This window comes from Sorex araneus, chromosome 1 (genome assembly GCF_027595985.1).
Source record: "Sorex araneus isolate mSorAra2 chromosome 1, mSorAra2.pri, whole genome shotgun sequence".
Taxonomy (NCBI): Eukaryota; Metazoa; Chordata; class Mammalia; order Eulipotyphla; family Soricidae; genus Sorex; species Sorex araneus.
Genome location: NC_073302.1, coordinates 127,417,548 through 127,443,724, shown reverse-complemented (window position 1 = coordinate 127,443,724; position 26,177 = coordinate 127,417,548). Strand labels below are relative to the sequence as shown.

Here is a 26,177-nt window from a genome sequence, read left to right as displayed (position 1 = left end):
GCTGTACTATTGCTTCAGCCCTTAGTCTTCTTAACTTTTGTCAAAATCTCCTTAGATCCCCATTAACTTATTTTTGAAGTTTCAAACATTTTTAAATTTAATTTTGAAATTTTCTTTCTCCTTGAAGATCAGCTACAACAGTCTTAATTCTTCATATACAACTGAGAATGTCTGCCTTAGAAGAAAAGTCAAGTATAAGAATGTTCCGAAAAGAAAAGAAGACACAAAATTTAAAATCTCAAGATTGCATTTGTTTTTAATCTCAATTTGCTGTTCCTCTCTTCTTCTCCCAACTATTCATTAGTCCCTACTTGTTCATTATGCTGCTGAAATATTTTTCTCAGATCTCTTAGTCATCAGATTTGCTAGCTTACTTTTTTTCAAATATTCTTCTCATATAATTCTGGATAAAGGCAATAATTTTGTGTTAGTTAGGAAAGAAGGTGGTGTATGCTAGCAAGCATTAAGTCCATGATATCTTAAAATAGAAGAGAAATTATTAGAAGTATGCCGGTATATTCCCTCCCAAATAAATCACTTGTTCAACTCTTTGCTTTAAGGTTTTCATCCAACCCTGGAGTTCTCAAATTTACCTTTCCTCCCCAGGGTAGAAATTAACCCCATAATAATCTCTAACACATGTATTTAATTTCAATTAAATATTGTCTGTTTTACTCATTTCCATCAATTTAAATGTGAGGCCTTAAAATTTCTGCATATATATCTGAATCTTTACTCAAAGGACAATTTGATAAAAAAAATATTTTTTTTCTGTTGTTTTTGGTTTTAAGGCCACACCCAGTGACACTCTAGGGTTACTCCCACCTCTGCACTCAAGGATCACTCCTGGAGGGCTTTGGGGACCATAAGAGGTGCCAGAGAAAGAATCCGGGTTGTCTGCATGCAGGGCAAATGCCCTATACACTGTACTCTCTCTTAAAATACCCCTGATACTCTATGTCTTTATGCACAGGAGGCCCAGTTTGACCCCAAGCACTTCAGAGTCTCCTGAGCACAGCCAGGAGCAACCCCTGAGCATTGAACCAGGATGACTCCCGAGCCAGGTATTATTCTGTAGAAGAATGGTTAAAAGGGAATGTTCACTATTTACAACAATATGGATGAATCTGGAAGAGATTGTGCTAAAAGAAACAACCCAGACATAAGTAGATCAATGCTATGATCTCCCTTAGATGTAGAATCTGAAATAGTCAAACTCATAGAAACGGGTGGTAGAATAGCAGTTACCCTGGACTGAAAGGAGGAGAATATGGGAAAGTGATTGTCAAAGGGCACCAAGTTTCAGCTTTGCAAAGCTAGTTCTTGACTTTTCCTCTATAACAACATTATATGTAATATATACCTAAATTTTTCTATGAGGAATGATATCAAATTGCTTTCTTAACACACAAAAATAAATTAAAAAATAATAATAGGAGCTAGGATGTGGTTCCAGGTTAGAATGTTTTCCATGCATATGTGTTGCCCTGCATTTGACCACTGATACCTTTTTCTTTTTTTAATGTAAGCAATAATAAAGGGAGCAGGAAGAAATCTGGGGATTAGAAATACAACTGTGACTTGATGGTGGTGATAGTCTCTCTCATCTGTACATATATCCAAACACATAGAATTGTATATATTTTCACATGTTGATAAAAACATTAGCAAATTAAAAATATTTAAAGAGCATATTACCATTATTCATGTATATATTCTTCACAATTAAATGTTATATAGATCAAAAATTCCAAAGGATAGTGTTTTTAATGATTTTTTAATCATTATCATTTTAAGTTTTGTTACAATGTATTTATCAGTATCAGAAAAATAGTGATACTATTAATATAGAAAAGCATTTGAAATTCCATTTAAGCCCATTCATTTTACCTCCTACGGCTGCATTTATGTTTTGACAAAAGATGAATAGGGAATAAATAGAAGACCAATGCTTCAACTGATTTACCTGTAAACTCCCCCTGAAAAATCTAGACGTGAAACCACTTTAGGAAAAAGTACTCACTCAAATATACAATCACTTGATAACTCAGGCATGAATGATGGTGCCTACAAAAGGAAAGAGGAGGAGGAGGACAAATTACAGGTCTCATGTTTGATTCACAACTAAAGAAACCCCCCAAAGAGAAAGCTTCCAAAGAGAAAAGTGAATGTTTGTTCTCAAACAAAAGAACCCAGTGACCACAGTGTGACGAAGCACTCTGATAGTTCTGTGCTTCGGCTGGCTCCCAGATTAGGGATCCCGACAGGTGGAGCTTGCCCTGCTTTGGATGGAATCATGGTATCTACCTTTTCCTATTTGAATTCCACTTCATTCAAGAAAGTCTCTTCATTTTTTGGTTTCCCTAATCAATTTGTAGGCTTTGTTCTGGTCAAGGGTGAGACCGGTCACTCAGAAGAGCATCCGTGAGCTTAACAGTACATTCAAGATTCTCTAATCTAACCCTTTAATTTTCAGATTTTAAAAAAAGTCAGATTCCTCAGGAAACTGGCAATCTTTCCAAATCACACAGCTTGTTCATACAAAGGCTCTGAATATTCTTCTTTCTGACTGACATCTTTTGAAAGAGAAAATCAAAATGAATATCTGGGTTCAGGTTTGGGAGAACAAAGGGATATGTTTCTACAGGAGTCTGGGAGTTAAGGGATTCAGAAGAAGCTGTAGGGAGAGAAGAACCAATGCGTGTTGTGTTGGAAGAGCTGACTAAAATGCCAGTTCTGCAGAACTGAACTCCGTCACTGCAGGCGAAGGCATCCCAATACAGCTGACCCTGCTGCAGATCCTGGGAGCTTACGCATCTGCTGTGCAAGGCCAGATGCTGGTGATGGAGATGCTTTGTCCGAGGCACCTCAGGGCACCAGCCTTACACTCTGTCATCGTCTGCTCCCGGCCATCCACTTGCACACAAATGTTAAATCCTTCTTCCTCGCACTCTGACGCTTCTCTGCAGATACATTTGCTGCTCTGGGCTGAAAAAAGAGATAAATACTCAATGGCATTACCACAGAGGTGGAACAATGCAAGCACATTATCACCAAAGTCAGATGCAGTGAACAGAGTATTACTGACACTCCCACCCCCACAGGCAACCAAATACCCACCAGAGAAGTAAGAATAGGGAAATGATTCACTGTGCTCCTGGAGGGTCAGGGGGATAGAGGGGTCTTGAGTCGGGGCCAGGCTTTCTTTCTTTTGGTTGAATCTGAACATGGTAGTTGCCTCCAAGTACTCCCAGGCTCTGCTCCCACATGTCCTATGCTGTCCAGGTGAGCCAGAAACTGATGCATCCTTCAACCCCCAATGGAAGGTGGCTTCAACAAAGAGTGGATCACCAGGGATCAAGCCCAGAGAGACAGAGCCACTAAGAACTAAACTTACTTTGAAAAAGAGGGCATGAATGTGGAATATAAAGTAGCTGAGAGGTACAAGCTTACAATGTTGCGATTTCTGGCAGATATTTCTCTGGACTTAGTTACTAAAATACTAAAATATTTAGAAGTCCAAAACCGTGCGGCTGCTAGTGCGGCCTCCTGACCTCATATCTCTTCATTCTCAGCAATGGAAAACAAATTATCAAATGCTTTCTTTTCAGCAGGTCGACTTTAGGGGGGAGAAACTCCAAATCAATAATAGTGAGATTTTTGTTGAAATATTGAATGTAATCAAACAAAAGTGAAAGTAAAGTGAAATTTACCAGTTACACATGCGGGATGGGGGGCTGGGGAGGCGGGGGGGAGTGGGGAGGTATACTGTGATTCTTGGTGGTGGAATATGTGCACTGGTGAAGGGATGGGTGTTCGAGCATTGTATAACTGAGACTTAAACCTGAAAGCTTTGTAACTTTCCACATGGTGATTCAATAAAATAATTAAAAAAAGAGGGCATGAAAGGCAAAGGGTTACGAGTCCTAGAAAATCAAGCCAAGAATGAATAGTGGAGAAAAGTTATGAGTGCCTTGAGGGTGTGAGGTTGAAATATATAAACCAGGAGTTCCCCGAAAAGACTAACAAGAGCACCCAGTGGTGGTGCCTTGAGTGATACACATCATTTCAATTGTACAAACCCTAAAAGGAGTTGGAGGAAGGTGCCTTGTGAGTGGAGGCCCAGTGGGGAGAAACTGAAGAACTGACCAGAGCCTTACTGACCACACCATGCAACTCGCAAATTTATATATAGGGAAACGAGGGCTATGACTTAGTTCCATAACCTCTCCCCTCCTCTTTGGCCAGATAGCTAAACCATAGCAGGTTGCAATGCTGTTGGGGTTAATCAACATCCAGTTCATTGTTATTTGGACACAGTATGATAATATTGAGACACAACCCCTTTACCCTCTGAAAATTAGGTAAAGAGAAGAGAAAGCAGATAGTACAGGTGTTAAGATGTTTACTTTGCATGCCCCAGTGCTGCTTCAAACCCTGAGCACTGCCAGGTGTGCCACATCCCTCCCCCAGCAAAACAAGCACAAAAATCCAAAGATAGAAGAAGTATCTGGAGTTGATGGGAACGTCAGACTCATTCAGCCTTTTTGGAAAACAGTATAAACATTCCTTAAAAAAATCTCGGAATTGAGCTTCCATTTGACTCAGCACCCCTACTTCTCAGAATATTTCCACGAAGGGCCCCCCAAAATGGATAAAAGACATTTTCACCCCCCACTGGTGGTATTGGAGCACTAAATGCTTTGAAACCATTGTTTAATGAGCAACTTTGTGGACTGGAGCCATAACACAGCGGGTGGGGCATTTGCCTTGCACGAGGCCAACCCAGGTTTGATTCCCAGCATCCCATATGGTCCCCTGAGCACTGCCAGGAGTAATTCCTGAGTGCAAAGCCAGGAGTAACCCCTGTGTGACACAAAAATGAAAAAAATGAACGACTTTGTAAATTATGGTGTTTTTAATAAAAATTAATTTTAAAAAAAGATGTTTGCACTCTATGTTCCTGGCAGGCTGAAGCTATAGCATAGCTAATAGGGTGTTTGTCCTGCATGCAGCGACCCAGGTTCAATTCTTCCATCCCTCTCAGAGAGCCCATCAAGCGAGAGAATATCCCTCCCACACGGCAGAGCCTGGCAAGATACCCGTGGCATATTCAATATGCCAAAAGCAGTAACAACAAGTCTCACAATGGAAATGTTACTGGGGCCCACTTGAGCAAATCAATGAACAACGGGAGGACAGTGCTACAGTGCTATGTTCCTGGCAGTATTACCCATGGAAACAACCCAATTGTCCAAGAATAGATGACTGGATAAAGAAACAACGGTACGCATGCATAATGGATTACTACTCAGTCACAGAAAAAGATAAAGTAATAGAGTTTACTGTTACATGGAAAGACCTGAAAGGCAGCATGCTAAGTGAAGTTATTCAGAGGCAGTGAGACAAGCAAAGGGAGAGAGACTGACACAGAATGATCGCTCTCATATGAGGAGTGTAAGAAAGCATAATCAGGGAATAATGAAAGCCCAAGGACAATGGAAACAAAGAACTTGAGAACTTGTATAGGAAGCATGCCACCTGAGTGGACTGGGGGACAGGAAAGAGAGGCAGCACCAAATATAGTGAGGGAAGATCAAATGGTAGGAGGAGACAGTGCTGAAAAGTGGTAAAATGGTTTGTATGAAAACCTATCCACAACAGTACAATGAATCATAATGCAAGACTTACATATTTTTTTAAAATTGCCCTTTTGGGCTGATTGGTGGGTGGGAGGCAAAGTGAGGCAGAAAGGAAATTGGTGGAAGTAGGCACTGGTAAGGGATTGGTGTTGAAATAATGGATGCCTGAAACCCAGTCATGAATAACTCTGTAATTTCATGGTGATTGATTAAAAAAAAGAAAAGGAAAAAGTAGCTAAAGTAAACACTTACCTATTTTTAGATAAGTCAAGGAAAATCTTTTACCTATTCTTTTCAAATCCTCCCTATAATTTTTAGGAGAAAGTATCACCTTGGCACTAAAATGTTTTTAACATACCCTAACACTTGTTAAACTCAATATATCACAAAGAAATGGCATCCCTTAAGCTCCAAGCTGCCTCTGGCCGGACCTATGGTATTTTTGTTCCATTATTTATATTTTTACAATTACTAATATTTATGGCAAGTGATATTTCCTTTTTCAAATGTGATATGGAAAAAAGTGATATGAACTTTGTGGAGTTTTTTCTGGAGGGCAGAATTATGTATAGCCAAGAACAATTTAAGCTTGTTAAATTTATCAACTTTTTGACAAACTTATAGCCAGTATAGGGAGGATTAGTCTACAATTGGAAGCCTGCCTCAAGTGCTGGGGGAGAAGGCAATTGGGATAGAGAAGAGACCATATGACCATATGAAATGATCACTCTGGAACTGCCTGCTGAAAGTAGATAAAGGAACAAACACAATAACTTCTCAGTATCTGTGCTGCAGACCAGAGTGCCCAGAAGGAGTAGGAGAGAAGGGGGAAAAGAGAGAAAGTGTGTATGTTGTGGGGAGACGGAGGGGGAGAGAAGGAAAGTGCCTGTCATAGAGCCACAGAGGCAGGCTGGCGGGGTGGAGGTGGCAGGAGGGAAACTGGAGTCATTAGTAGTGGGCAATGGACATTGGTGGAGGGACAGGTGTTGGATCATTGTATGGCTGAAACCTGATCAGCTTTATAACTGTATCTCATGATGACTCCGTTAAAAATAATTTTTTAATTTAAATGTTTTAAAAATCCAAGGCAAGGGTGTTAAGTGAAATGGGTCAGAAAGAGAGGGATAGACATAGAAAGATTACACTCATCTGTGGAATATAAAGTAAGAGAATAGGAGACTAACACCCAAGAATAGTAGAAATAAGGACCAAGAGGTTTGCCCCATGGCATGGAAGCCGGCCTCACATGGGGGGAAAGACAGCTCAGATAGAGAAGGGAACACCAAGTAAAGGGTGTTTGGATGACCCGTTCGGGTTGGGAGATGGGGGCTGAATGTAGACTATAGTTGGAACACAATGGATACTCAATGCCTCTATTGCAAACCACAACATCCAAAAGGAGAGAGAGAACAAAAGGGAATGCCCTGCCACAGAGGCGGGGTGGGGGATGGATGGGCTGGGGGTGGTGGGAGGGATACTGGGATCATTGGTGGTGGAGAACGGGCACTGGTGGAGGGATGGGTACTTGAGCATTGTATGACTGAAACGCAAACACAAAAGTTTGCAAGTATGTAACTGTACCTCATGATGATTCACTATTTTAAAATTTTGTTTAATTATATTCGAAAAAAATCCAAGATAGGGGAAGAAAATGTATAGCCAGTTATCAACTCTTTTATCTATTTACCTAATCTTCTTCTTTTCTTCCCTTAAATAACACTTTGTTCCTCATCAGGCACATTTTAGCTAGATCTATATGTACCAAATTACAGTGCTTTGATCCCAAATGAACACTTTGCCTTTTGAATCGCTTTTTAATTCTCAAGCTGATAATTATTGTTTATCCACTTATCATAGGTTTACAATACTACAGAATTTCAAGGGTTTAGCTTCACAACTCTCTATATGTGTTCGACCCCACTCCTTTCAGCAGAGTTCCATGCTACCACCAAGGAAACCTTCCACTCAAATCTCCCATCCTTCACCTTATAGTGACAAGTATAAAAGGACTCTTACCATCACATTTGCCCCATAATGGACACACACCACAAGCTTTCTCAACTGAAGCAGGCAGGGTACAGCTCTCCTTTTCAGTGAGAGTGTAATTTCTCCCCTGACAACGGAGAACATGCATCTTGCAAACTGTCAGAGGCAGTATCCGTTGGCTTTTCTCATCTCGAGCACATACATTCAAAGAAGATCTGAAAGAGAATTTTTTAATGACATCATTCACAAGAACTTCATCCTTAAAATCCAAAGGTGGGAAGTAAATTGACAGAGAAAGAGACAGAATCAGCAAAGATCCAACATACAAACAGAGTACAGGCAGCCAGTGTCATTGACTGCAGAAGACAGGAGCTGCTCCCAGCCCAGCAGTGCTGAGAATCCGTGTCCGTGTACTGATTGTTCGTCAGCTGGTGATGGGGTTACCAGCACAAGATGAAACTATATGTTGCAATGCTCCTTTATAAAGTATCTCTGTTTACCAAGACTAGAAGGTAATACAACTGGTAGGGTGTTTCCCTTGCTTGTGGCCAACTTGGGTTCAATCCCCAGCATCCAATATGGTACCGCAAGCATGACCAGAAGTAATTCCTAAATGGAGAGCCAGGAGTAACCCCTGAACTCACCAAGTGTGAGTCCCCCCCCACAAGTATATGTTTTTACAAAATAATTTAGAAACATTTCCTTAAAGATTGTTCACTTTTTTAAGCATGGGTATTAAGTTAGTAAGATTCAGGTTTTCACAAATTCCACTAATTGAAAAAAAAAACACGTTTTTAAACATGGGTAAGGAAAGTATGACTGTAGTAAGACCTCAAGGCATTTTTATAAAGTAGATAAAGTCTATATTTATTTATACTCAGTTCTAATAATTTTTCATCTGACCCAGAGCTAAATTTACTGGGAGCTATTTACATAACAAAGTAAAATCCCTTTTTTTGCTTATTTCCAGTTTACATAAAACTGAACAGCTTAAAGGACAGAGGCTGTACAAGGCCACTTCCTTGGCTATCTATCAGTCTTTGAAATGAAAATATGATACTATAAACAGCAGGTTGTGGAAAATTAAATGAATCCACAAAGTCAGAAAGAGGATGAATATGAATTGAAGTAAACAATGACTAATAGAGAATTACAGCATAAACTAAATATCGGAACATTCTTGGTGAGCATTCTACTTCACCCAAGAAGTTGCTGAATTTTCAGAGATCACCACAATAACTATTATCCTTGCAGGTGGATTGGATAACACAAACTGTGTGAATGCCAAGGGCAAGAGATGTTTTGGATGATTGTAAGAACTAAATTAACAATCAGCTTAATCAATGACTGAATAAATAGCAGTACTCCTACATTTAAAAAAAAGTAACTGAATTAACTTATTTGGTAAGAACTAAATAAGTGGTGATTAAATTTGTGCTTTGATTCCTTGTCTTAAAGATGACAATAAGTCTAGGAGGTCAGCTGTGTGTTAGTGCCCAGCAATGTGTGTGAATATTTATTATTTACATCATCTTCTTTAAAAATGGCATCCTAAATGCAATATAATGTTCAGAATTGAATTCTCAATCACAACAAGGTCATTAGCAGAAAAACTAACTTGGAAACATCTATAGTTTGCCAAGCACTATTGCACTTTCTGTCTTAGTTTTAACCAATTAAATGATGTCAAGTTTTAGTGAGGGGTTAACATTATGGGAATATGGGTCAAGGGTACAGGGAAATTAACATTGCAACCTTTCTAAAATCTAAAATTATTCCATGGTGAAACAAACCTTAAATGGTATTGATCAGTACTTCTCAATCAAGGCAATTTTTGTCCTTGGAATTTCTTTACAAATGCCATGAGGTACTTTTGGTGGTCACCGAAGAAAGATGCTATTATTATGGAATGAATAGGATAGAGAGGTGCTGCAAAAAACATCTTAGTAGGCACAGAACAGGCTTCCCAACAAAGAACTACCAGCCCCCAAACTTGATAGTGTGGGGGTTGATAAATCTGCATCAACAAAATCTAACATCAACATACTTCTTTGTCCTCTGCTTTCAGCAGCATTTAATCAAGGGAAGCAGTGGCAAGAGATTGAAAGGAAGGGAAGAAAATGCAGTAGGGGTGTTTATTTCCCTGGCTCACTCCTAGGGGATTTGGTCGTTCTTGCCATGATTCGTCCTAAAATGTCGTCTCCATAGAACCCTTTTGTCTGCAAGTTTTCATCAATACTCCAGTCCTTGCTCCTTCAGGGACCAGGCAGAGATGAATCCCCTAGTTATTACCAGTCCAGGATTACTGCCCTGTGACTTGCAGTGTCCTTTACATGCCCGTACTTCTATAAATAGTCCCAGGAGCAAACCTCCTCTTGTCCTAATTTAATCATGCCATCTATATCCAACAGAGACCATGTCACGACATCTACTAATTACTTCAGCTAGCCTCCTGCAGCGATTTCAAGCTGGATGGCATTCTTCTCATGCAAATCTAGGAACAGATATTTCAAGAATAAGAAAAGCAGCTACTATTTTCTCTCCCCGTTGGGAATTTAAGAGTTTATGTCTTACGGGCATTTCAGCCCTAATCTTCTCAAGCTCTAAATCCTTAAGCGACAGTTTTGTCATTTTGCCCCATTTCCTTTTATATAGGACAAGCTGTGCTTGAGCAGTCCTTTAGCTCTGTCGGCCGGCTGGATTAGGATATCACTTAACCTGCCAGTTCTCTGCCCTGGTGACCCAAACAAATAAAAGACCATGATAGATATGATGGAAATGCAAAGACCTTTACCTTTGACGAGTGGAATTTTGATCTAACTATGGCTTGTAGTAAGAAATCTTCCCATTTACCTTGAATCAAATAGATGAGAGAAATGAGCAGAGAGCTTACCCACATTCATAGGGCATTTTACAAACACATCTTGAATTCTGCAGCTTTTCCCAATGCTGACATACAGGCTCTGATTGTGTCACAGATGTATCTAAAAGAAAAAGATTAGACCGAAATAAACACTAGGAGAGTTTCCTGTGTTAGGACATGTTATTTTAATTATTTTTAAAAATTTTTTTATTGAGTCACCATGTGGAAAGTTACAAAGTTTTCAGGTTTAGGTCTCAGTTATACAATGCTCGAACACCCATCCCTTCACCAGTGCACATATTCCACTACCAAGAATCACAGTATAGCTCCACCCCGCCCCCCACACCCCTAGCCCCCCACCCCTAGCCTCCCACCCCACCTGTGTAACTGATAAATTTCACTTTACTTTCACTTTGATTACATTTTTTTTAATTACTGAGCCAGGCTGTGTGATAATCTCGACTGCGGTAAGTCTGTGTAATTAAAAACATGGGAGCTGAGGATGCAGTCTCACAGGAGACCATGTGGTTATATGTGTAAGGCTTGTGGGTTAATCTCTAGTACAAATAAAACAATGACTGTATCACTCTATCACTGTCATCCCATTGTTCATCGATTTGCTCACGCAGGTGCCAGTAACATCTCCATTTGTCCCAGCCCTGAGATTTTAGCAGCCTCTCCTTACTCACCATTCCTAATGGTGCCATATTGGAGGTTCTTTCAGGGTCAGGGGAATAAGACCCATTATTGTTACTGTTTTTGGCATATCAAATACGCCCAGGGAGCTTGCCAGTCTCTGCTATGTGGGCGAGATACTCTCGGTAGCTTGCTGGGCTCTCTGAGAGGAATGAGAATCTATATAAAATAAAACAATACTAAAACAAAACTTTTGTGGAGTTTTTAAGAGAAAAACTGTGTGTGGGAGCACCCTGAAAACAGTTTCACTGATCATATTTTCTTTTCTTGAGTCTTGCATATTGATCTTGCACTTCTTTTTTGTTATTGCTTTTGGGTTTGTTTGTTTGTTTGTTTGTTTTTAGATCATACCAGCAGTGCTCAGGATTTACTCCTGACTCTGTGCTCAGGGATCACTCCTGGGGATCTCAGGGGACCATATGGGGTGCTGGGGATTGAACTCAGATTGACTGTGTGCAAGGCAAATGCCCTAACCACTGTACTATCAGTATGGCACTGTGATCTTACACTTTTTATTAACTATAACATTTACTATATCTTTTTAAATACCCATTTAAGAGACAAGGAAACTAAAGGTCAGAGAAGTTAAGAAACTCCAGTTAGTTTACACATTCAACAAACTAGTTAAGTCAGATTTATGTCCATATTTATCACTGATAATGCCATTCCATTGCTCATCGATTTGTTCGAGCGGGCACCAGTAAGGCCTCCATTGTGAAACTTGTTTTTGGCATTTCGGATATGCCACAGGTAGCTTGCCAGGCTCTGCCGTGAAATCAGTTGAGGAAATTTCCTTTCCACAAATACTGTCTATAAATTGCTCCTTATTTGAACTGCATCTTACTCAGGGTGTGAACAATGGGACAGAAAACAGCAATGTGACTTGTCCTAATATAGGACATGGCTGGTATCCGATATCTATAAGAACCTCTCATGTGTGGCCTCTTACTATGGCCAGACAGACCCCTCTCATTAGTGAGCAAATGTCTGGAGGCACTTACATTAATAAAATTCTCTCTGTTGCTGTATGTTTTCTACAAAAGCCAACCATCATTCTGATTCTAACAGGAAAGTACCATGGTCCAGCTTATGAGATGGCAATTTGATTGCCATCACCTTGACTCTAATTGATTAGAATGAAAATTGTCAAAAACATCAGTTACCACCTTGTCGCTTCATTACAATGAAATCCAGTGACATATGTTCCCATTAAAGAATAGTTCCCTGTTGGATATATCTACCACAAAAGTTTAGTTGATTGCACAAACTTTGGAACTTTTACACTTTGGAAAACATAAAAGCTTTGTACAGAACAGCAAAATCCCAGAAACAATTCAAAAATGTGTACAAGTGGTAACAATGCAAAGCAGGTCTGGATGCCCAGCAATGCATATATTTATTATTTACATCATTTTCTTTTAAAATGGCATCTTAAATGCAATATAATGTTTAGAATTGCATCCTCACTTACAACAAGGTCATTAGCAGAAAAACTAATATGGAAACATCTATAGTTTGCCAAGTACCATTGGACTAAAATTTCTGTCTTAGTTTTGACCAATTAAATGATGTCAAGTTTTAGTGAGGGGTTAATACTATGGGAATAGGGGTCAAGGGTACAGGGAAATCAACATTGCAACCTTTCTAAAATCTAAAATTATTCCAAAGTGAAACATACCCTAAAGAGTATTGATCAGTACTTCTCAAATCAAAGCAATTTTATTCCTTAGAGTTTCTTTACAAAAGCCATGAGATATTCTTGGTGGTCAGTGAAGAGAGGTGCTACTATTATGGAGTGCATAGGATAGAGAGGTGCTGCTAAAAACATCTTAGCATGCACAGGACAGGCTCCCCAACAAAGAGCCACCAGCCCCCAAACTTGATAGTGTGGGGATTGAGAAATCTGTATGAACCAAATCTAAAGTTTAATGACAAAGCATGGGCATAAATTCCATGTTATAATTAGGAGGTTGTTTAAATCATTGATAGGAATGAAATTTTTGATTCTAAAGTTTTCTAAAGGTTGTTATAATTCTGTTGTGAATAATCGGTGATGGAATTACCTAAGCCAAAGCTTTTTTGCATTTAAGAACATAACTCTGTTATTTTCATAGACTGGTTAACAAAAGAAACACTGTATCACTGTACTGTCATCCCGATGCTCATGGAATTGCTCCAGCGGGCACCAGTAACATCTCCATTGTGAGACTTGTTTTTAGTGTTTTTGGCATATTGAATATGCCACGGTTAGCTTGCCAGGCTCTGCCGTGCGGGCGGGATACTCTCGGTAGCTTGCCGGGTTCTCCAAGAGGGATGGAGGAATTAAACCCAAACAAAAGAAAGACAGTGTTGAAATATAACAGAGTGTATAGGGTGCTTGCCTTTATGCAGCCAGCCCTGGTTCAATCCCCAGTACAACATATGGTCCTCCAAGGCCATCAGAAGTCACCCTTTATTGTAGAGCCAGGAGTAAGTCCCAAGCATTGATAGGCATAACCTCAAAACACAAACAAAAAAATTTTTGTACTGGTACCTGATACTGATTGGGGGAGAGAGAAATGAAAGGTTAGTATTTAATGAGTGCAAAATTTCACTTTGAGGAAATTTGAGGAGAAAGATTAGACAAAATGTTCTGAAGATGGAGGATGGTGTTGTTGCATAACTATTGGAAGGTCTATGTGACCCAACAACTGTACTTTTAAAATAGTAAGTTTTATGTTATGCAAATCTTATTGCAATCGTTTAGAAAGATTTAAATACCAGACAGAGGGCATTTTAGAACATCAACCTTGGAAGCTGGCAAACCTACAATTTTTGTTTGTTAGAGACAGATTTTAAGAGTAGTTATTGTTCCACATCTTCCAAAAATACACCCAGGTATAAAAGCATTCTTAATTAAAATTTTAATAGAATTTTCTCCTGAGTGGGAGAGAATTCATACCAAATAGTGCTATAAAATGAGTGAAACACATTTTCGAGAGACAAGTAAATAATCTCATTTGCAGTGAAAGAGCGACCTCATCAACTATATATTGTTCTCTTTAATTTAAGAATTATTGGTACAGGCCCATTACTTTAAATATCCTGAAGAAACTTATGTGTGCATCCGTATCTGTGGAAAGCAAAGCTATCATCTCTGAGATGAATCTTTGCAAGCTCAGAAGCTCATGAGAACTGGCATGGACACGCAGCTCTCGCTCTGCTCCCTGTGACCAGGAATGGTCCTTGCCCACCAACAGGCAGGAAGCAGCTTGTGTTCATTCCATAGGAACATCCCCAATCTGTTGGCCCCAGTCAGTTTAGGAAAGGCCTCACGGAAACAGTTACAAGACTCTGTGCTCTCTGCCCTACACACTCCTTTCCTGTACCCACTGCCCATCCCAGTTCACTCCAGGCTCTCCACACCTACACTCTCCACCCGCATCACTCACAACCCTCTAGCTCACCAGGATAGTAGTCTTCAAAAAACACCAGTCTGTCTTACCTTCCCTCCCTTCCCAAAGGGTCTTTGAAGGGGGTACCTAAGAAAAATAAAAGGCTCCCTTCCCAAACCTGTGCTGTGAGGTCTCAGATGCTTTGTTCAGTGAACTATTGTTTTACTCTTGTATGTTTCGTAAATTCTTTTACCAACCCACCACTCAAGCCCCTCAGGATCCAGGCCCAAGTAATCCCTTCAAGTCACATGGATGCTCCATGCAACCTGATAGTTCTGAACCTCAATTACCCCAATAATGTCATTCGGGGAATCTACTGTTTACTTCATCTTCACAAGCAATGATTAACTTTGGCATTGGATTAAAAGCATGCGTCGGGGAAATAAGATATATAAAAGAAAGCAAATTTGTTTTCTTCTTTGCTGCTTTTAGTTGTTACAAGCACAATAATTTTCCATTATTCAACAATGTTCCAGTTGGAGAGATAGCATGGGAGTTAAGGCATACACCTTGCATGCACTGACTTTGGGTGGATGCCCAACACTACATATGGCGCCTAGCACTACATATGGTCCCTAAGCATCATCAGGGATAGCAACGGAGACCCCTGAGAACCAGCAAGATGGCCCAGGTGCCCCACAGCGTCCAAGCTGTACCACATTCATAGGTCCTTGCATAAAACCTTCCATGCAGATGACAGAATCAGAGGGTGAGGGCCTCATGCTTCCTGAGCCTCACTTGAGAAACTCAAAAGAAAAACAAAGTTTCATGGGTGGAGAGATATTCAGTGGGTAGGGGCCTGTAGGCAGCTGACCCAGGTTGAATCCCCAGAACACCAAATGTTCTCTTGGCCTCTCTAAGAGCTATCTCTGAGCACAGAGTCAGAAGTAAGCTTGAGCACTATCAGGTGTGGACCCTCCCCCAAAAATTATTTTTAATGTTTCGAAAAGCAAAAACATTATTTCTTCCATGCTGAAAATAGATTCCAGAGTCTCACAAGTGAGAGGCAAGTGCTCTACCATTGAACTATACCCCCTGCCTTGATATGGATTGTTTTAAACATAAATCCAGGGCCAGAGCCATAGTACAACAGGTAGGGTGCTTGCCTGGCATGCTGTGGACAGGGTGTCAGTGCCCAGCACTGCATATGATACCCTGAGCACCACCCAAAGCCATTTCTGAGCACAGGCCCAGGAGCAAGCTCTGAGTACCACAAGCTGTGGGGGGAAAAGCTCCATCCATTCTGAAATGTCTACAGAATAAAAAAGCATTATGTTGCAGTCCTGAAACTAATAAAATGTTACATGCCAATTATATCACAATTTCTTGGAAAAAATCTTTAAAAATATGTCATATGGCTTATTAAATTTTTTCCTTAAATTAAAGACCATTATAATGTGTCAAGGACTGGAGCGATAGCACAGCAGATAGGGCGTTTGCCTTGCATGCATTCGACCTGAGTTCGATTCCTCCACCCCTCTCAGAGAGCCTGGCAAGCTACCCAGAATATTCCACCCACACGGCAGAGCCTGGCAAGCTACCCCTGGTATTCGATATGCCAAAAATAGTAACAACAAGTCTCACAATGGAGACGTTACTACTGGTGCCCACTAGAGCAAATCAATGAGCAACAGGATGACAGTGACAGTGACAGATAATGTGTCAGCTGTTCAAAATCCCAGATTCTTGGATTTCTACGATTCAAAACAACTTCACAAATTACAGCACTTCTTCTGCAATGATTTCAGCTTTGCATCATTAAATGAAAACACTTGAAAGTTTCTAATTTTAATAATACTAGTAAATGTCCTGAGTACTCCCCACACCAAAAATGAAACATAAATTATGGTCCCAACTCTGTTCTTACTAAAAATACATTTGAAAACTCAGAAAAGAAACCAAATCAGCTTTAAGAAATGCTTAGTGCCAACTGGCAGACAGCGCATCCTTAGGTGAAGAGTTTAAGCGCAAGTTTCAGAATCTCCCGAGCCCCCTTTGCCTTTGAGTGCCAGCCCTTCCATCGGTGCTGCGTGCAGGTTGGAGGCGAGGGTCACCCGAACCAAGGGCCACCGGGCTCCGGCAAGGACTGCCCGCAGGACGCTCGTCCAGGGACGGACCAGAGAGCCGCTCACCTTTTTGCACACAGCGAGCATTCTTCATCTCAGGACTCCACTTCAGGCTGGAGCCACAGAGAAAGGTTGAAGGACCTTCTAAGGACATGGCGCCGGCACAGGAGAAAGTCACCTTCTCACCCACGGCATAGAACGCTTGTTGCGGGTGGCTCTGGAGACCATCACTCAGGGCTGGCAGAACACAGGCAATTTCTAACGACGAAGGGGAGCAGGATACAAGGGTCAGCGCTTTTCTAAATGGTCCATTTTAATACCTACGTACATACATACATACATACATGCATGCATGCATGCATAAATAAGTGACAGCCTGGAAGGATGCGGCTACCTCTTCTGCCTTTTTTATTTTTATTTTTTCACAATAGAGAACAAGGTGGAAGGTGTGAGTTTGTTCTTAGGGTGTCCTAAAAACCGTGGCATGTGGCTGACCATTGACTCCAGCCAAGACAGCTCCCACCCTTCTAGCACGCCCTCAAAGCAATGTAAGCTCAAAGAAATAGTAAATTTGATCAACAAAGTCCCACCTCCCAGTTCACTGTTAAAATATGGCTTTCTACAGCTGACACTTCCCTCTCTATTCTGATCAAGTGCCACTTGAATTTTTAAAAACTATTCACATATGTATCATTAGCCGTTCAATGTCCAATTAAGCATTTTACTATCTGAAATTTTCCGAGAACAGCATTTAACCTTGTAATGTAAATATATATACATATTATATATAATATATGTATTATATATGTAATATATATGTTATTTGGAGAAAGAGTTGGCTCAAAGTATTGGGAGACACGTATTCCATCTCTGCCATAGCAGAGGTCCCCAAACACCACTGAAAGTGACCCCCTCACTCCTGAGGACTGAGGTAAGAGTATTGGATGTGTTCCAAAATTTTTTTTTAGAAATACATGTTCTTTGGTTTCCATCTCTTCTTTCATGATTATGTGTATTAGTTCCCAGCTGCTTGAAAATGCAACAAGAAGTAAAACTAAAAATATGCATTGTTAAGGAAAGCAACTTGGCTGAAATAGGAATCCTGATCTTGTGTATTAATGGACTTGGGATAATATCCTTAAAAAAAACTAATGCTCTATTTCTATATTATTGTCACCAGAAAATCAATTCATTCATTTTCAAAATAGCATTGATTGAGTGTCTATATTTTGGAAGATATGTTATGTGCAGCTGGGGATATAGTAAGATATGAGACAGATGTTCTGAATGCAAAGAATTATAATTTGGCCACAAAAGTGCTTATTTTTGCCCATGACACATATGTTCATATCAGAGTTATGACAAAACAAATAGGTTGCACAAAATTAGAGAAAAAGCATTTTTGAGAGTATCAGAGGGCAGTGGAAGTTTGAAGCTACAGATTACAGCAAATAGGAAAGTCTAAAGTAATGATCACATTTGGTAATGACTTTCTCCTTAAAGAAGTTTTTTAATTACCAAGCTTAAAAAAAAAAGTTAAACTGAAGAGAGAGATTTAGCTCAACTGAAGGAAAGGAAAAGAAAACTAAATACAAACTCAGAAATATGATAATGAGCTGAGGATGGCTTGAAGTGGGTGGTACAAATGCATATGCACTTTCTTACACACCTATCTCTGAACAGAATAGAATATCAAGACTTAAGGAAGTAAATAGATCATGCGACATTGAGAGAATGAGGATGTTTTCAGTGCACTCCTGAAGCCAGAACAGGAATAGGGGCATTTCAGGAAAAAAAGGGGTCAGGCCTTTGGACTCTTTGGACTCTCATCTTCAATTTTATACTGCAAAGGAGACAACTCACTATGACACTGCATTTCCCCGAGGTGCCACTGTAGGTCTTCTCCACACCGGGCAACAGGATTGCCAAGAAGGGAATAGCCTTCATTGCAAGAATACACTATGCTTTTCCCAACAGGAAACGTGCTACTTTCGTCCTAGACAGAAATAAAAGAGACAGGAACATCCCACGTATTTTCACATCATCAAAACTACCTATATGTGTATCGATATATAGGGCCTATAAATAATACTCATTTTTTTTAAAGTAGGAATACTGCTATTTATTCAGCCATTGGTTAAACTGATTGAATTGGCCATGAATTCCACAAAATAATACTAATTTTTAATCATCAAGCAACCTATATTAAAACAAATGATTTAGAAAATCGTCACAAAGCATTTTCATTGTGTAAATAGAATGAGAACAAACCCTTGGCCTTCAATAATAAAAATGAGATCATGATACATGGACAGAGAAGATAAGAATATTGGGGCCACTGAGGTCTCCTAACCCATTTTGGCACCAGAGCAGATTCTTGCAGCCATGCATTTTGACTGCGAACTGAACTACAACCTCGTGCAGCCCGGGGAAGGATTTTTTTCCCTCTCCACCCCATTTTTCTGAGCGAAAATGGCGGCAGCGGCAGCAGCCACGCTGTGAGAGCCACCCTCTAAGACCCCTACACCAGGAGGTAGGACTTTCTTTAGTGACGTAGCCTGTAGGTGATCCTGGGAGGGGAGGTGTTCCCGGCGCGCCTTCCGCCCAGAGATGAACCAAGAGCCACGGCACGAGAAGCAGAGCCTCCCGCCTACTGACTGTGATCCTGAGGTCTCCTAACCCATTTTGGCACCAGAGCAGATTCTTGCAGCCATCCATTTTGACTGTGAACTGAGCTAAAATATTTGAAACCCAAAACCTTCACTTTTGGGACTCAAAGTCTTCACTTTTACCAAGGAAGAGAAATTATTAGATGATGCTTATTCAGCAGGCCTGATTGTTGGGGAAAATTTCCAATCAACAATAGTGAGTTCTGTATGGAAATATGAAATGTACTCAATATATAGAGAGAATAATGGGAATATCATCAACTACTTAGATGGGGGTGGGGTGGGAGGGGGGTGTATTGGGGTTCTTGGTGGTGGAACGGGTGCACTGGTGAAGGGATGGTGGTTTAATCAGTATTTGACTGTGACTTAAACCTGAAAGCTTTGTATTTTTTTTTGTTTTCACGGTGGTTCAATAAAATATTTCTTGAAAAAAAAAAAAAAGAATACTGGGGCCAGCATGGAGATGAAGACAGGAACCAGAAGTAACAAAAAAGACAGTGGCAGAGGGTCTTGGGTATTTTGGTGGTTGGTGAAGGTTCAGTAACTTTATACATCAAAACCATAAATATGAGCACTACTATAACTATGTTACCTAATACCTAAATACAACAGTAATAAAGTGAATTTTTCCTATATGATGTGAGGAATATAATATATAATATAATATAATATAATATAATATAATATAATATAATATAATATAATATGGACTAGAGCAATAGCACAGCGGGTAGGGTGTTTGCCTTACATGTGGCTGACCCAGGTTCGATTCTTTCATCCCTCTCGGAGAGCCTGGCAAGCTACCGAGAGTGTCCCGCCCACACGGCAGAGCCTGGCAAGCTACCCGTGGTATATTCGATATGCCAAAAACAGTAACAAGTCTCACAATGGAGATGTTACTGGTGCCCGCTCGAGCAAATCTATGAACAATGGGAGGACAGTGCTACAGTGCAATATGAGTCAACAAACAACACTGGTACCACCATAAATTTAAATAAGCCACTAATACTTATAAAAATAAGTGGTTTATTGTTCCATAAATTCCTGGCACTGTACTCAGCATTTCACTAAAATTACTTTATTCTGCCCAAATAACTTTATTTTCCTTATGATTTTAGGAAAAGACATTCTGTCACCAAGTTTTGGAAATGTTCTTGTCAGTCACTTATTCTTTCTAAGACGCCATGAGCTCTTTGGAGAGCTTGCCTAATAAATGCCAGGATGAATAGAGAGAATTTTTTTAATTTTAAAATAATTTTAAGATAAATAGAGAAATGTTTGAATCCTATAAGCACATTCTGACGTTTAGGAAAAGATGTTGATCTTCTCCCACCTGCCATCCAAGTTCATCCTGTAGGGGAAGTGCTGCAGGTCTCGAGGGGCTAAGACCCAAGGAGATACCTAAGCTTTCAAGGTGAAGCAAGGAGGCAGCTGACATGTGAACATGAAGACTATTCATCCTGTCTGTTTGAAGCATCTCTGGGTACCTTTCTTTTTTTGTTCTTGTACTCCACAAACCAAGAGGAGGATGGGGCAAAGGTTGGCCATGGCTCAGTTCTGCTCAGAGCATTAGGGAAGACCCCTCTGAGGCCTCCTCCTCACAATCAATCTTGTTCCTCTGGTGTCTGGAATTCGCTCCACCATGGGAGTTTGAAGAGTGCCCAGGTGATACTGAGATTTGAAGGAAAAGGGGAAGGACATGTGATCTTTTTAGGTTCTTCTAGACTCAAGGCCTTGCTCTGACTTCCTGAGGGCCATCTCTGCTAGGAAGTCTAATTCAACAGTGCCCTTACCTGGCACTGTGGTAAAAACCACTGGGAACAATTTTTTTAAGAGTCGCAAGCTCTGTCCTAAGTCTATAGAATGAGAGACAACGCGGGACAGAGCAAAAAGCCATCTTCATAGTGGTTTTCTCCTTGCAGAATACCGCAGGCACTGGAGTTAAATCATATTATCTTTTTTAAAAATTTTTTAAATGAAAAGTTCATGAATTTTAAAAAAAAGTATATGAGTTTGTCTCACTTCATTTTCAGAGCATGTTTTCTTTAGGACCGACACAGATCAGAGTAACTGTAGTCAAATGGGACAATATGTGCTCTCTCTTCGCTAACCCCCTAACCTCTCTCTCTGTCTCTCTTTCTTTCTGTCTCTCTCTTTCTCTGTCTATATCTATCTCCCTCTTTCATACACACACACACACACACACACACACACACACACACACCAGCAGCAGCAGCTACATTTGCTGAAAGATCAATAAACACCCCCGATCCCCCTCCGCCATGTGTGTATATCTAAGGGCTTTGAAAGCAAAGCCGATAGAATTGAAAGACTCCAGATGAATAGTATCTCCTATATGAACCTTGAAAAAATTTAACTAGGGCTTGGGGCCAAAGTCTCATCATAACAAAGAAGGGGAAGAATTAATATGGTCTGAAGCCAAGAAAATTCCCTAAAATGACAAAAATCAAATGACTTATGTCTCTTCTGAAAGCAGCAACAAAAACAAAAAATAATGCTCAAAGAACTGTAATTACCTGCCTCCTGTAATAAACCTTAAGATATGCTTATATCTTATATTTCACTCTCAAGTCCTACAATTATGAAAATTTTGCAGCAACTTCATTCAGTTTTCATGCAAGAATAGGCCAGGTTCTCTGTTGAAGCTCTTGCTTGCTGACGCTTATTTTAGTGTTCAGAATGGAAACATCAGGTAACCTGCTGGCCGGATTACATGTCTAACTCATTGGGCAGTAATATTGATTTCCACGGATGACAGACTGCCTTCTACAGAATTCTAAGCACTTTGGGTCAAAGAAAAAAAGCCACAAACTAAAACCTTCACCATGAAAACTAAAATGCTCTCATCAAGTATTTTAGTGCTGTTTCATCATGAGAGAAGGAAATAGATTACGACATCGAGAGATGGAGCAAAAGGCACATATGAAGGGAAAAATATTTTTCATAACCAACTTGAACAAATCCATCTTTCAGAGTGGGAGGTGATGGACAGAATTCTGTTGGAACCAAAGACAGGGGAAAACAATGTGGTTCGAGCAATCTGCAAAGAAAAGGAAACAAAACATAATTGATGTGAGGGAATTCCACAGCCTAATAACTACTTTTTACCACAGAAAATATTCATTTGCATCTGGAGGGACTCCACTCATGTAAAAACACTGATGTATTTATTTCTCATTCTCAGAACCAAATATCCGATCACATGCTATAAAGCAAAACCCAAACATAAAATGAATCTTCATAACTATTACATCAGTAGTAACAATCAAAAAAGCACAAAGAAAAGAAAAATAATAAAAGCCTTTGCACAACACAGTTACTTTATGTGATTCTAGGAGTCACCTGTATCAGACCTAATTTTTCTTCTGCTATTTTGCTCTGAAATTCCTTTACCAAAAAAGGGTTAATTTTATACTAAAAATAAGGTAATTAGAAGTAGTGATCCTACAAAAGAGTTAGGAAGGAAAAAGTAGAACAATTTTTAACTGAGTTTTATCCTCAAGCAAACCCATAATTCCCAGCTTGCCAGTCATCAGACTGGGATTATGGTTGTTTTCTGAGCCACCAAAGACCTGGAAATAAGATGTCCCATCTTTTCTCATTTATAGCATCTTTTATCAACTGGCATTACTTCAAAATTTTCTTAAAACTTTTTCCTTTATCAAAGGAAACTAATAAGGACATTGTAAACAATGAACTTGTCACAGAAAGAATTCTGCCTCCCCCACCCGCAATGTATAATTCATCAGTTAAGCATTTCTGAGCTCACTTTTACAAGGCTCTGCCAAACAAGATGTTGGTGTCAGACAATTAATCTAATCAATGAAAAATTCGCATCTCAAGCAGCTGACTATGCTTAGTCAGGGATATATCTGAAATGTCACATGACAGTTATTGGATATTTATTCTGTATCTGCAACCCTTTGCACACTTAACATAATGAAGCTCTGAGCATGTTCTATTTTCATCACTCTAACAGAACAGGGATGGCAAATGCTAATTCAGGGTCAGAGAGGCAAGCAACTGCTCATCCGCTGAGCTAGACTGCCTCCCACTTATTCAGTCTTTTTTTTTCTTTTTGGATCACACATGGCAATGCACAGGGGTTACTCCTAGCTCTGCACTCAGGAATTACTCCTGATGGTGCTCAGGGGACCGTATGGAATGCTGGGGATCCAACCGGGGTTGGCCGAGCGCAAAGCAAACTCCCTACCCGCTATTCCATCACTCCAGCCCCCACTTATTCAGCCTTTTGAAACAGCTGTATTAGGAAACTTGAACCCCACAAGTACAAGTTGGGAGCAGCCTGCTGTCCTCCTTCCACTGACTTTGCTCACGGGTAAATCTGTCAGTGATCAAAAACATCCATTCAGCTTATAAGTCTTTCAGTAGCAGCGATGGTGTATTGCATGCTCTCTGGAGAGGGAATTGTGTTCTATGAAACTGCCAGGAGACATGGTCTCCATTACCGAAAATGCTCCAGCTCCTCATCTTCGCAGGATCTGCTTTCTGAAGATTCTCCCACACAGAATTTCCCACCTCCACTGGGAGTCGGGTTATTGCATGACCGGCTCCTTGTTTTCCTCCCTTGAACACAGGGGCTCCAAGAGGACCAGCAGCTCCAATCTCCATCCACTCCTCCTACGAGATGAGTGAGGGGTGCTTTAGAAAGAGCTGGTTTCAGAGCTCAGTGCTAGGCTTCCTACGTACACAGTTATTAGCCGCAGAGACAACTGAGGTATTTATTACTTTCGTTCTCCTCACTGAGGTTTTGTGTAATGGTCTGAATGCTACACACCTAAGATTGTCCATATTAAGGTAGCATTACCAATTTTTGAATTTATCTAATTTTTTGCAATTTTGTCAAAGCCTTTGTATGTAGCTTCTATCATTCACTGCACTGTCATTCCTTTGTTCATCAATTTGCTCTAGCAGGCACCAGTACTGTCTCCATTATGAGACTTGTTGTTACTGTTTTTGGCATATTGAATACACCACAGGTAGCTTGCCAGGCTCTGTTGTGCAGGCGGGATACTCTTGGTAGCTTGCTAGGCTCTCTGAGAGGGTAGAGGAATCGAACCTGGGTCAACCTCATGCAAGGCAAACGCCCTACCCATTGTGCTATTGCTCCAGTCCTATCATTCATTAACCTTTCAAAATGAATCGAGGTGAGCAGGAATGTAACCATTCTCAGTGGTAGTTATGATTTCTAAGACTACATACTGCCACACCATGTCCACATTATAATAGCTTCCAAAAGCCAGATCAAAACTACAATCCAGAATGATGCCTGAGTTCAGGCACTGTTTGTGTCCCCGAAACTTCTCAATAAGTTAAGTTCCTGTTAGGAAAGCAGTGATAGGACACTTAAAGATAAACTACTGGATACTCCAATTTCCAGTCTGAGATATGGTACTGTACAAAGTGAGGAAATGCATAATCAAAAAAAAATGCTCCTGGCGCATATGCTGCCTGAGCCCATGTGCTGCTTGTGCCCACATGGCCAAGCACATGCGGTGCCTGAGCACATGTGTTGCCCGCATCCCTCTTGAGATGTGTACTTTCATGCTTTTGTGTCTAGTTCTAGGATGTGTGTAGAGCTCCCTCCACCCTTGGAGAAGCCCGAGTTCTCTCTTGAGCGCATTACTCTTACTATTCTCTCTTCCACTTATCCCTTCCTCCTTCCTTCAAAAAACCTCTAAATAAAATCTGTTTACATCAAAAAAATGAACAAATGCTCCTGCCTGCATCCTTCCCCAATCCACAGGCCTATCCTAATCATCTTCCTTCTTCTACCAGGACCAGTAGATGACTAAATACTCTAGTATTTTGCCTCCTATATTCACTGGTGGATGCAGGAGAGAATGTATGTGTATCTGAATCCTAAGAGCTTTGATTTCCAACCTAGAAACTTATTTCAAAAACCATTCTCCTGAAGAATTATTTCTAAAAATAAATGGGTGGGTTTACTTCTCCTAAAATATTTCTACTGTGACCCATATTCCTCTTCCTCTTTCCCCACTCCAACTCACTCCTTCATATCACACATATGCACAAGCTAATCTGTATTGTTATGATCTTCTTCATGTTGTCAAAATTAGAAATGGAGTTAATAAGGGAGTTTCTTAAATATATTAATAGGAAGTATAAATAGTTTATTATCATATTGCTACACCCTTTCTTACCAGCAGGAGGCACTTCCATTTATGTGATAATGGAAACCAAACCACAAAGGAATGAATCATAATTATGAAATTCCCATTTACCAGGACAGGCCACTTGAGTGAGAGCCAGAGGAGCATGTCTTTCTCATACTTGTCTATATGCAACCATTATGTGGTCATGTACTTACATGTTTATCAAGTGATATTAAGTGACTAATAATACTCTATGTCAGGCTCTGAAAAGATCATCCTGATCTTAAGATACAAGCTTTCTAGGAAAGACATGAAAAAATGTAATAATCTAAATATACATAAGTTGTCTCATGCTTTACCTGCTCATGAAGCCAACTCCACAGAGTCCTGTATCAAATTACTTAAAGCACCAAGCAAACTATTGGCACAGCACAGAGGTTCAACAAATATTTATGGGAAATTAAATAATGATACATAATATAAAATAGAGATAGAGATGTTTCAAAGAGCTTTCCCTCAGAAAAGCTAGGCAATGCATATACAGCACCATAGACTTACATTAAGGCAAAACCTAAATGAAATGACTATGGAAGAAGAGAAAGCATAGATCTACTTTAGGCATAAAACTGTTTTCATGGAAAATGGGTAATGGAAGGCACTGTG

The 26,177-nt window shown here is 40.1% G+C and overlaps 1 protein-coding gene across 1 annotated transcript in view; it reads right to left on the bottom strand.

The window, feature by feature from the left end:
- Window positions 1-1,758: 1,758 nt before the first annotated feature.
- Window positions 1,759-26,177, bottom strand: part of C7 (complement C7) — a 70,652-nt gene continuing 46,233 nt past the window's right edge. Inside the window, exons 13-19 of the mRNA XM_055142800.1 lie at window positions 23,847-24,018; window positions 22,330-22,417; window positions 18,551-18,683; window positions 16,754-16,945; window positions 10,522-10,612; window positions 7,659-7,843; window positions 1,759-2,988 (exon numbers count right to left, since the gene is read on the bottom strand). Of these exons, the coding sequence (XP_054998775.1) occupies window positions 2,810-2,988; window positions 7,659-7,843; window positions 10,522-10,612; window positions 16,754-16,945; window positions 18,551-18,683; window positions 22,330-22,417; window positions 23,847-24,018 (1,040 nt within the window). The 3' untranslated portion in view covers window positions 1,759-2,809. The remainder of the gene's footprint in view (window positions 2,989-7,658; window positions 7,844-10,521; window positions 10,613-16,753; window positions 16,946-18,550; window positions 18,684-22,329; window positions 22,418-23,846; window positions 24,019-26,177) is intronic.